Genomic DNA, 10,649 nt, shown 5'->3' with positions numbered 1-10,649 from the left:
GTTTTCTGTTTGACTCCAAGTTTTGAGTCACTTTTGCAAAAAGCCCCCAAAAAAAAAAGTATATTGTCTGATACAGGAAAAATCATTTGATCCATGACAAAGATTTTTAGTTAGTTGTTTAATGTTTTCTTCTTCTTTTTTAGTTCTACAGTCTCTCTTAAATTTACTATAGATTGTTTTTATATATTTTGATTAAAAATATTTGGCTTAAGGTATTAATGGTATATAATTTTAACCTTTTATTTTCTGTCGGATTTGATTCAATACTATATTTAATGAAATTACTCCATATATCCATACACTGTTTTATCGAGGAGAAAATTTTTTTTATTTGTTTTCTTTCGGAAAAATACGGATATCCGGTTTCTCGGATATCCATAAAATTTATAAAAAATATTTGCAAATATTTATGTATATACAAATATCAATCTACTTTTTTGATATAAGTAAATCTACAAAAAATATACAAGTTTGTTTTCAAAAAATATCTCTTACATAATATAAAATAAAAAGTAATGATTAGTGAAATTATGTTAACCTAAAAAATTTAAATTAATTATTTTTTATAACATAAATTTTTATTGAAAAATTGTAGTTTAATTTTTTTTGAAAGAGAAAAATTGTAGTTTCTGTAAAGACTTTATATTCTTTTCTTAATTTAACACTTTTATAAGTAATTTTATAAATAAAATTGAAAATTATATCTTAAAATAATAATAACACAAAATAATACATATAGAATTCTATATTTAATGGTAGATATACATATTTTTGTATAAAAGTTATAATGATTAGATATTAGATTTTTAAAATGTTAGTAATTGTGATTTGTTCTATTTTTAATAGATACTGATTTATAATATTTGATTTTTTTTGAAGACTTACGGATATGCAGATTTTTTTAATCGAATCAAAACGAATAATGAACCGAATTAAAATTAATAGATAAAATGTCAAATAGAGTAATCGAAGGTCAGAGGTCAGAGATAGCAATCAAACGACATCGTTTAGTTCTGTATTAAGCACCGTCTTGAAACGACGCCATTTCAAAGATGGTCAACAATGGTGGGAGAAGTTGGAAACGCTGAACAAGGGGAGGAGACTTCCTCGGGACTTACTTTGATCCTCCACAAACGGCGTCGTTGCAGGGTTAGGTGAGAAATAATGAAAAAGACAGATCGGCGGCGGGCCGTGCCTTCCATTACTTTTATATATAAATATCATATCTTCGCTCTCGCTCGTTCACATGTCTTGAATTATTCCATGAAACTTGGGGAATCAAAAGATAAGATAAGGTACGGTATGGCTCGCATTTTTATTCCATTTGTTTGTTTTAATTCTCTGTTTTCACACTTGTTTTTTTTTTAGCTTTTATCTAACTTTGATCATTTGCTGTGAAATTATTTCCTTTTAATTAAAAAACACGTTTAGAAAAAAGTTGATAATTTTAAAGGTAATCTTGTCATTTATTTAAAAAGGTGTGTGTTAAAATTAAAATGGAGTAATCACGAAAAGCTACAATGAGCTGGTGGTTGTCTTTAAAGCGATTCATATATATATATAAATAATTGCGTGTGGCCATTCTTTGAATTTGCAGACAGACATCCATCAATCTTTCCTCCTTGCAGCTTCTTCGTGTGGATTACTCTTTGATCCAAAGATTCATCTAAAGGTCTGACCTTTTTGCTCTTTCCTCTTTGAATTTGATTCTATTTTGTAGATCTAGGGTTCTTAGTTGTTGTGGATGTTTTGCTTTAGGGATTATAGCTGAATTATAGATTCTTGAAAAGAAAGTCCAATCCTTTTTGTCTCTTAGATTCTTGAACACAAAGTACAATCCTTTCTGTTTTTAATTGAGTTTATGATGGGAATGTTTGTTAAAACAGTGAAAAGAATCATCATGTTGGAGAAAGAGTTTTTCACGGAGTATGGTGAAGCAAGCCAATACCAGATCCAAGAAGTTGTCGGAAAAGGAAGCTATGGTGTTGTTGCCTCTGCCGAATGTCCACACACTGGTGGCAAAGTTGCTATCAAGAAGATGACCAATGTCTTTGAACACGTCTCTGACGCCATACGGATACTCAGGGAGATCAAGCTTCTTAGGCTTCTGAAACATCCTGATATTGTGGAGATCAAACATATCATGCTGCCTCCTTGCCGGAAGGAGTTCAAGGATATCTATGTTGTTTTTGAGTTGATGGAGTCGGATCTTCACCATGTCTTAAAGGTAAATGACGACCTCACTCCTCAGCATCATCAATTCTTCTTGTACCAACTTCTTCGTGGCTTAAAATTCATGCACTCAGGTAAGTTTTCTTGGTCCCCTTGATAGCTCTTGTGATTTGTGTCCATCACAGTGTTTCTTATCGTCTTTCGGCTCCTTGTTTGTTGTGTTTATAGCGCATGTTTTCCATAGAGATCTGAAGCCTAAGAACATCCTGGCTAATGCTGATTGCAAAATCAAGATCTGTGATTTGGGACTTGCTCGTGTCTCCTTCACTGATTCCCCTTCTGCCGTTTTCTGGACTGTATGCATCTCTATCCATCTCTCTTACAGTTATCAATTCATTTATTTAATACGCAGAGAGTTTGTGAATGCTTTAATAATTAGTTAGTGTATTGTTCTGTAACAGAGAGGTATGTATGTCTTTATGCAGCTGACTACAAATGATTTAAGTACTTGTGCTAAGTAACCAGTCTTGTCATGTTGTTTTGCAAGGACTATGTTGCTACAAGATGGTACCGTGCTCCAGAGCTCTGTGGTTCCTTCTATTCCAACGTAAAATGCTTGTTCTCTTTCCATATAAGGTTGCCTTATGCGTAATGTGTGAGAGCTAATGGAATTGGTATGTATGTGCAGTACACGCCAGCGATTGACATGTGGAGCGTTGGCTGCATATTTGCAGAGATGCTAACTGGGAAGCCCTTGTTTCCTGGCAAAAACGTTGTGCACCAGCTTGAACTCGTCACGGATCTGCTTGGAACTCCGTCACCGATTACTCTATCCAGGGTTTGTTTTGTTTAAGCTAACTCGCAATACAAGAGGCTTCTCTCACCCAGACAAACTTGCTTTGTTTGCAAGTTTTTATAAGTTTTGTGTGTCATGAGGCTGTCTGTTTGTAATGGAAATGTAGATTCGGAATGAGAAGGCTAGAAAGTATTTGAGTAACATGAGGAGAAAGGATCCTGTTCCTTTCACTCATAAGTTCCCCAATATCGATCCTGTGGCGCTGAAGTTGCTTCAGCGTTTAGTTGCTTTTGACCCTAAGGACCGTCCCTCTGCTGAAGAGGTAAGAGGAGCAAAAGCTGAAGCTAACTTTGTTTTTTTTTCATTCACATTCATGATTCTTGATGCCTTTGTTTGCTTCCTTCTTCAGGCACTGGCTGATCCATATTTTCAAGGATTGGCAAATGTGGACTACGAACCTTCGAGGCAACCTATCTCGAAGCTCGAGTTTGAGTTTGAAAGGAGGAAGTTGACTCGGGATGATGTGAGGGAGCTCATGTACAGAGAGGTAAGTAAAAACATATGCATAGAGATTAGAATGGGACTAGAGTTTGAGGAATTCCCTTGAACTGATTAGTTCTATTTGTGGCTTTGAAATAGATTTTGGAGTACCATCCACAGATGTTGCAAGAGTATCTACAAGGAGAAGAGAACATCAACTCTCACTTTATGTACCCGAGGTTTGACCTGGTCTCCGTATAAAAACTTGGTTTGTTTAGTGGAAAAGAAACTTTTGTCTGATTACTGTGAATCGGTTTTGACATTCCAGCGGAGTTGACCAGTTCAAACAAGAGTTTGCAAGACTGGAAGAACACGACGACAATGAGGAGGAACGTAACTCCCCACCAATCCAGAGGAAGTACACTTCACTTCCAAGGTTAGTTACTACTTGTTGAAACTGTTTAAGCGAATCAAAGGCTTATATATAACCCCACTCTGCTTTGGTTTTGTTGCAGAGAGAGGGTGTGCTCATCAGAGGACGAGGGTGGTGATTCGGTTCACGCACAATTGCCTTCGTCTTCAGTGGTGTTTACACCTCCACAGACTCCAAACACAGAGACTGGGTTATCATCAAAGAAGACGGCACAAGTAGACAAAGCAGCAGCAACTCCGGTTAAACGGTCAGCTTGTCTGGTGAGGAGTGATAGTATATGTGCTTCCAGATGTGTCGGCGTCTCGTCTGCAGTCTCTTAGTCACAAAAAAAAATGATTCTCAAGTTGTTTAGCAGCAAACCATTAATTGTTCTGCCTTGTTGTATGTGTTTTCACTTGAACTCTCTTTCCTTCTTTGCTGTTCATCTGGTCATGTTGTGTGTAATGGTTTCTCTTGGAACTTGAATTCATATTTATTTTGTATCTCTTTAGAACCATATATACCATCTATCTATTAATAAGTTTATGATTTTGACAAAAAAAAAAAGGTTTATGATTGTCGGTTAACAACTTACAAAGAAGCAGCAGAATGATCTTCTGAAAATGATACCAACATTATCTGAAACTCTTCTTGAAAAACTTTTTGGTTTCTTGCTTTTTCCTTGTCAACCCTTTTTTGTTTATAGCATCTTAAATTTTCTGGACAAAAACAATTTCAAACTGTGTTAAGGAAATATTGACTAAGGAGTTTTTTCCAATTTATAAGATGTAGAGTGTTATTCAAACATAAATTTAAAATTGAGTGAAAACAAGATTTAAAATAGGAAAATTTCATAGGATAACATTTTTTTAAGTTTTTGTCACAAATAGCTCTCAATGAAAAAAATGACTAAAATAGATTTTATTAAATGGTAAAAATGTATTTTTATCTTAGTTTAACTAATCTAAACTTAAGGTTTAGGGTTAAAGGGTGAAGTTTTGGGATATGATTTCAAATTTTAAAACATAAAAAGTAAATATTAAAAAAATTAAAATTTTAAACTAAAAAGTTATTTTAGTCATTTTCTTTCTTAAGAGCTATTTTTGTGACAAAAACTTAAAAAAATTATTTGAGAGAATTGCCTTTTAAAATATACAGTCAGTCAAAATATTTTGAAATAGTCCAATTTAGAAGTGAACTATTGTGATTTTAAATTCTTTTTGTGGAGTTTCTAAATTAAAAATATGTCAAAGATTTAACTTTTCTAATTCACATGAAACATCTTAAAATTTTACTAAAAGTCAAATTATTTTCAATCCTTTCGAATATCTTATCAAAAGCACCCTTCCAAATTAGTATAAGTGTAGATTTGTTTCTGAAAAAAAAGAGGTTCAGACCATAATAACTCTTATGGAAAAACTAAAAAGTATAAAATATTCATAATAAGTGAATTAATTGAAGAGTAAAATACAATAGACCTCAAGTCCATCCTTCTCTCAAACCTCAGCAAGACTCGAACTTCAAACTCGATTCGGGCTCAGTAACTTAAAATCTCTTAAGACACTTTCCCCAATTCGATTCTCGTCATTTTGATTTGTCTGCAAGAAGCCTTAGAAACCCCTTTTTCAGACATCGATGTGAAAGGTCTCTTCAGACAAAGTCATGTTGTGAAATCTAATGGCGGCAGTGACTCTATCCTTGGTGCAACCTCCTTGTGGCATGGTTGGTACTCGCCTCTTCTTACGATTCTGCTACTTTTCGGACAAAACATGTTCATTTGGTTGTTGTTCGGTCTTTTAATGTCTGCTTCTGAAAAAAAATTCTCAGTGTTTCGCGGGTAGGAGATTGAGAAGTGTGATTGTAATCCAAGCTCAGAGAGGAAACTGGTCTAAAATGAGGTACCTTTCTTATGATGCTTCTTCCTCTGATTGTTTCTTGTTTGTGTTGTTGATCAATCAAAGCTGGTTTTGTGTTAGGTTTAGTAATCTCTTCTTCTCCTCCAAAGTGTGGAAGATAACTTATCGATCCAAGCATAGTTTTCCTGACAATCTTCTCGAACAAGTTGAGAAGTGTGCAAACGCTAGGCTCGAAACTCAGTCCAAGTTAATAAGCAAGGTAAAAAAAATGCAGTTTTTGCTTTGGTATGTGAAACTAAGTATGCATTTCAAACAGTTGTGACTCCTACAGGTTGCAGCTTTGATGGAGTATGATAATGTTGATGATGTATTTGATCAGAAATCTGATAAGCAAGTTAAGGAAGAGCTTGAATCTGCGTGCAAGAGGTTCCCTGCGATCTCTCTTGGCTACTCTCGTCCTGTGGAGTTATACAGCAGGTCCAAATTTTCAGAAGAAGCAAATAGAAGTATTCTCAAGACGCCAAACGAAAACAGTTTCCTTCCTACTCCCATGCCTGTGGGATGGCTTGATCCTGACGGTCTTTCTGGGACATTATCTTCCTTCTCTCCAGAGCCTCTGATGAATGTTGATTCCACCAGTCTCAGAGAAGAAATATCTGATGGCTCTTCTTTTATGGTCCAAACTGCAACATCTGAAGCTGAAACAGCCCCTGAAGAAGAAGATTCTGCTTCCGCTCAGCTTTTCCTTAGTTGTACTATAGGTTCTATGCCTGGGTTAAGCAAGAGGCAGAGCTATCAGCTAGACACTTGTGGCTTTCACACGGTAGGCATTTCACTACATGGAAACAAAAAAAAAAGAACATTTTTTCTTGAGGAAAGGCTCATCTTTTATTTTAAAAAAAACAATCTTTGAATGCAGATGAGGAAACTATTGCATCATTTTCCTCGAACCTATGTTGATTTGCAGAACGCCCATCTTGATATTGAGGATGGACAGTACTTGATTTTTGTTGGTAAAATCGTCTCTTCCAAGTGAGTATTTTTGCTGTTTTTGAAATCATTCTACAATTTATATTAAACATTTTCAGTAATATTATTTGCCAACAAATAGATTCTATTATCAATGTGTGTCTGTTGGTAATTTGTTGGCTATTATGCATCAGTAGCTTTCATGTATTGGGTATGCCTTATGTGTTAAGCTGTCTACACGTTTCTAATTCAAATATGAACTCTGTGCAATTCAATGTGTGCAGGGCAGTCAGAGCGAGCTCTTCGTTTTCATTTCTTGAGGTTATTGTCAGCTGTGAAGTCACAGGAAGAGACCAAACTCCGGAGAATCTGAGTTGCAATGCTGATGATAAAGTAGGAAAAACATTTTATCTGCATCTTAAGAGATTTTTTCGTGGCGCGCGCTTTACGTGGCAACCATTTCTCAATAGTATACAAGAGAAACATAGACCTGGGGACTTTGTATGCGTTAGCGGGAAGGTTGGGTCCCTTAAACTTGGCTTTTTATCAACTTGTTAATGCCTTGCTTACGTAGTATACTTGTTTTTATACGGCTGCATAAGTCTTTAGCTCTCCCTGGAGTAGAATTGCATCTTTGGCAAGTTGCTGATTCAAGAATGTGCTGATAATCTCGTCTAAATCTAGGTGAAGGCGTTGCGTGCGGAGAATCATTTTGAAATGAAGGAATACAATATTGATGTACTCAGAGATGAAGACGAGTCATCTCTTTCAGCTCAGGGGAGACCATATCCTATTTACCCCGCAAAAGGAGGCTTATCCCCAAAGTTCCTTAGCGATGTCATCTCCAGGTTTTTGTTTCTCTTCTCTGCTTCATATCTTCACTGGTGATGGGTGTTAACTTCAGTTGAGATTGAAATGCCATGTCAGGGAATCGTTTAGATTTTATGTTTCAAGACTTGCATGAGTATAAGAATTGCTCTTGGCATGTTATGGAATACTTGGAACTTCCCAGAACTCACCCACTTTTTTTTGTCTCTTAGGGCTCTGCGGATTCTCCCTACCAATATGGATCCGCTTCCTAAGGAAATCACTACAATTTTTGGCCTACCATCTCTCCATGATGTGAGTCTTGTTTCTCTGTTGGAACATTCTCTTTGATTAACTTCTTTAACCCACAATGTCCTTAATTGCTATTCATTTTTCACTTACATGTAGGCCTATATCGGTATTCACGAGCCTAAGAATTTAGATGAGGCTGATTTAGCTCGCAAAAGGCTTATATTCGATGAGTTCTTTTACCTACAGGTAGCTAGCTAATTGTCTTCTCAGAAACACCATTCTTAATCATAATTTTTTGTTAGTAAAAAGAAAATCATTTCGTTTGTTGGATTTTGTTTACATACAGTTGGCACGCTTATACCAAATGCTTCAAGGGCTTGGCACAAAATTAGAGAAAGACGTATTACTGGAGAAGTTTAAAAATCCAGTGCTCAACTCCGTTTACATAGAAGATTGGTCTGCTCTCAGCAAGAGTTTTGTGAAGGCTCTACCGTATTCACTTACTCCTAGTCAGCTTAGTGCTGCCTCAGAAATAATATGGGATCTAAAGCGTCCGATTCCAATGAATCGGCTTTTGCAGGTACTTCTTTTTTCTTTTTGTTGGGGTTATAGTTTGTGGTCTCTTAATAGATCAGCTTCCTTTTTAGGGAGATGTTGGATGTGGAAAAACAGTAGTTGCTTTCTTGGCGTGTATGGAGGTCGTAGCATCTGGTTACCAGGTTGGTAAACGAACTCTCTTTACGATCAATTCTTCTTAGATGCGTCATTGACTCGTTGTTGGCATGTTACACTTTTTGCATATGCAGGCAGCTTTCATGGCCCCCACAGAGTTACTTGCGATCCAACACTACGAACAGTTGCGTGATCTGCTGGAGAAAATGGAGGGTGTACCATCCAAGCCAACCATTGGGTTGCTCACAGGTTCAACCCCAACAAAACAATCACGAATGATTCGTCAGGTAACAAGTCGCTTTATACTATACATTGCAATAAGTTTGCTTTAACTAATAGCTGGAAACTGATGACAGGATCTTCAAAGTGGAGCTATATCGATTATAATTGGAACTCACAGTCTTATAGCTGAAAAGATAGAGTACTCTGCATTACGTATTGCCATTGTTGACGAGCAACAACGTTTTGGTGTAATCCAGAGAGGAAAATTCAACAGCAAGGTCAGGCCTTAGAACATTTTGATTCACTCAGATAATTGCTTTAATCATTCTAGTTGAAATATCATTAATTGATATAAGTTTATTGTTGGGTGACTGCTGCAGTTATATGGAGCATCTGTTGTATCAAAAACTGGCTCACCTGACTCTGATGATGCTACCAAAGCTGATCTCAATATGGCTCCTCATGTTCTGGCAATGTCAGCCACCCCAATCCCGAGATCACTTGCCTTAGCTTTATACGGAGATATTTCTCTGACTCAGGTACATGAACTGTCTCCATTTTGATTCATCAGGTAGAAGCTCACTTCTTCCATGTACTCAAAACGTCTTCTCTTTGTTTCTTTAGATTACTGACATGCCACTTGGGAGAATACCAGTTGAGACGCACATTTTCGAGGGAAATGAGTCTGGCTTCGAGGAAGTCTACTCGGTAATACAAACAATCATTCAAGACTTTGCTTTTGATTTTGAAAATATCAACAGTATCTTGACCTATCATCTTTCAATTGTTAGATGATGCTGAAAGACCTGGAGTCTGGAGGGAGAGTATACCTTGTGTACCCCGTTATTGAACAATCAGAGCAACTGCCACAGCTCCGTGCCGCCTCTGCTGATCTCGAAGTAATATCCCAAAAGTTCCCAAACTATAGCTGCGGACTCTTGCACGGAAGGATGAAGAGTGACGACAAAGAAGAGGCTCTAAGAAAATTCAGAAGCGGAGAAACACAGATACTCCTCTCCACCCAAGTGATAGAGATAGGCGTTGACGTTCCAGACGCTTCGATGATGGTTGTCATGAACGCTGAAAGGTTTGGTATCGCTCAGTTACACCAACTCCGAGGACGTGTTGGCCGTGGAACCAGAAAATCAAAATGCTTACTAGTCGGATCAACTGCTAATAGCCTAAAACGGTTGAACATGTTGGGGAAATCGTCTGATGGGTTTTACTTGGCGAACATAGACCTTCTTCTACGTGGACCTGGTGACTTGCTTGGGAAGAAACAGTCTGGGCACTTACCAGAGTTCCCAGTCGCTAGGCTGGAGATGGACGGCAATATGTTGCAGGAAGCCCACATAGCCGCTTTGGTAAAAACATTCATTCTCACCATTACTGTCATTTTAATGAACTTCGTATGTTATCTTGTAATCATATTTTGCCTTTGATGCTCTGTTTTCCACAGAAAGTTCTAGGAGATTCTCACGACCTGGAGAAGTTTCCAGCGCTGAGAGCTGAGCTTAGCATGAGACAGCCACTTTGTCTTCTAGGGGACTAAAAGGTTGCACCAGGCCAATGTACATACCATTTTCCTAGTACATACTTATTATGTGGCTTTCCTTTTTTGGTATTTCGGTACTGTGACACGACACAGCATGTTGTTAGTAGTATAGTCTTTTGGGGTCAAGATTATTCTTCTATGGCCAGAGATCGAGCATGTTTGGTGTCATCTAAGTTTTTAAATTTTGCATTCTAAAAGAAGGATACTTGGAGTTGATAATTTGTAGAGTGTTGTGATGTCTTCTTAATAGGACTTGAAAGTTGAAACTAATGGGATCTATAAAAAGTTTATGGGAGAGTTTTGTGGAGTGTGAATTATTGTAGAAAAGTAATAGGAATAGTGAGGAGGGCGGGAGACCCGACAGGAGTTTTTGGGGGTAGCAACTAGCAACCAATGGGGAGGGACAAAGAGACAAGTGGGGACCCATAAAATGTTTCCTACCCAATCATCAAAGAG

The 10,649-nt window shown here is 37.1% G+C and overlaps 2 protein-coding genes across 3 annotated transcripts; both read left to right on the top strand.

Moving 5' to 3' along the window:
• Positions 1 to 1,185: 1,185 nt before the first annotated feature.
• LOC106320733 (mitogen-activated protein kinase 17) lies at positions 1,186 to 4,379 on the top strand. Its single transcript, XM_013759096.1, has 11 exons — positions 1,186 to 1,295; positions 1,598 to 1,672; positions 1,887 to 2,306; positions 2,401 to 2,528; positions 2,720 to 2,779; positions 2,861 to 3,010; positions 3,135 to 3,290; positions 3,378 to 3,515; positions 3,608 to 3,687; positions 3,777 to 3,884; positions 3,964 to 4,379. Exons 3-11 carry the CDS (start codon positions 1,901 to 1,903, stop codon positions 4,199 to 4,201), a joined length of 1,464 nt encoding a protein of 487 aa, XP_013614550.1. The 5' UTR covers positions 1,186 to 1,295; positions 1,598 to 1,672; positions 1,887 to 1,900; the 3' UTR covers positions 4,202 to 4,379.
• Positions 4,380 to 5,299: 920 nt separating this feature from the next.
• On the top strand, positions 5,300 to 10,341 carry LOC106320734 (ATP-dependent DNA helicase RecG). 2 transcript variants are annotated; one of them, XM_013759099.1, is made up of 17 exons: positions 5,300 to 5,582; positions 5,688 to 5,758; positions 5,837 to 5,975; positions 6,048 to 6,539; positions 6,636 to 6,748; positions 6,970 to 7,204; positions 7,370 to 7,533; positions 7,726 to 7,807; positions 7,901 to 7,990; positions 8,091 to 8,324; positions 8,392 to 8,463; positions 8,551 to 8,703; positions 8,773 to 8,916; positions 9,019 to 9,177; positions 9,263 to 9,346; positions 9,430 to 10,002; positions 10,098 to 10,341. In XM_013759099.1, exons 1-17 carry the CDS (start codon positions 5,538 to 5,540, stop codon positions 10,188 to 10,190), a joined length of 2,943 nt encoding a protein of 980 aa, XP_013614553.1. In that variant the 5' UTR covers positions 5,300 to 5,537; the 3' UTR covers positions 10,191 to 10,341. The 2 variants fall into 2 exon arrangements, with proteins under 2 accessions (XP_013614553.1, XP_013614551.1); XM_013759097.1 differs by having other exon boundaries at positions 5,323 to 5,582; positions 5,825 to 5,975.
• The last annotated feature ends 308 nt before the right edge of the window (positions 10,342 to 10,649 follow it).

The sequence above is a fragment of the Brassica oleracea genome, unplaced genomic scaffold, assembly GCF_000695525.1.
Source record: "Brassica oleracea var. oleracea cultivar TO1000 unplaced genomic scaffold, BOL UnpScaffold01040, whole genome shotgun sequence".
Taxonomy (NCBI): Eukaryota; Viridiplantae; Streptophyta; class Magnoliopsida; order Brassicales; family Brassicaceae; genus Brassica; species Brassica oleracea.
This window is presented reverse-complemented; position numbering and strand designations above follow the sequence as displayed.

Excerpts from the sequence above, each read along its gene's own strand:
- LOC106320734 (XM_013759097.1), top strand. The coding sequence starts at position 5,538 with ATGGCGGCAGTGACTCTATCCTTGGTGCAACCTCCTTGTGGCATG. Across the intron at positions 7,534-7,725 it reads CTTAGCGATGTCATCTCCAG|GGCTCTGCGGATTCTCCCTA; the intron begins GTTTTTGTTTCT and ends TTTGTCTCTTAG. Across the intron at positions 10,003-10,097 it reads AAGCCCACATAGCCGCTTTG|AAAGTTCTAGGAGATTCTCA; the intron begins GTAAAAACATTC and ends TGTTTTCCACAG.
- LOC106320733 (XM_013759096.1), top strand. The coding sequence starts at position 1,901 with ATGTTGGAGAAAGAGTTTTTCACGGAGTATGGTGAAGCAAGCCAATAC. Across the intron at positions 3,011-3,134 it reads CACCGATTACTCTATCCAGG|ATTCGGAATGAGAAGGCTAG; the intron begins GTTTGTTTTGTT and ends ATGGAAATGTAG. Across the intron at positions 3,291-3,377 it reads ACCGTCCCTCTGCTGAAGAG|GCACTGGCTGATCCATATTT; the intron begins GTAAGAGGAGCA and ends TTCCTTCTTCAG.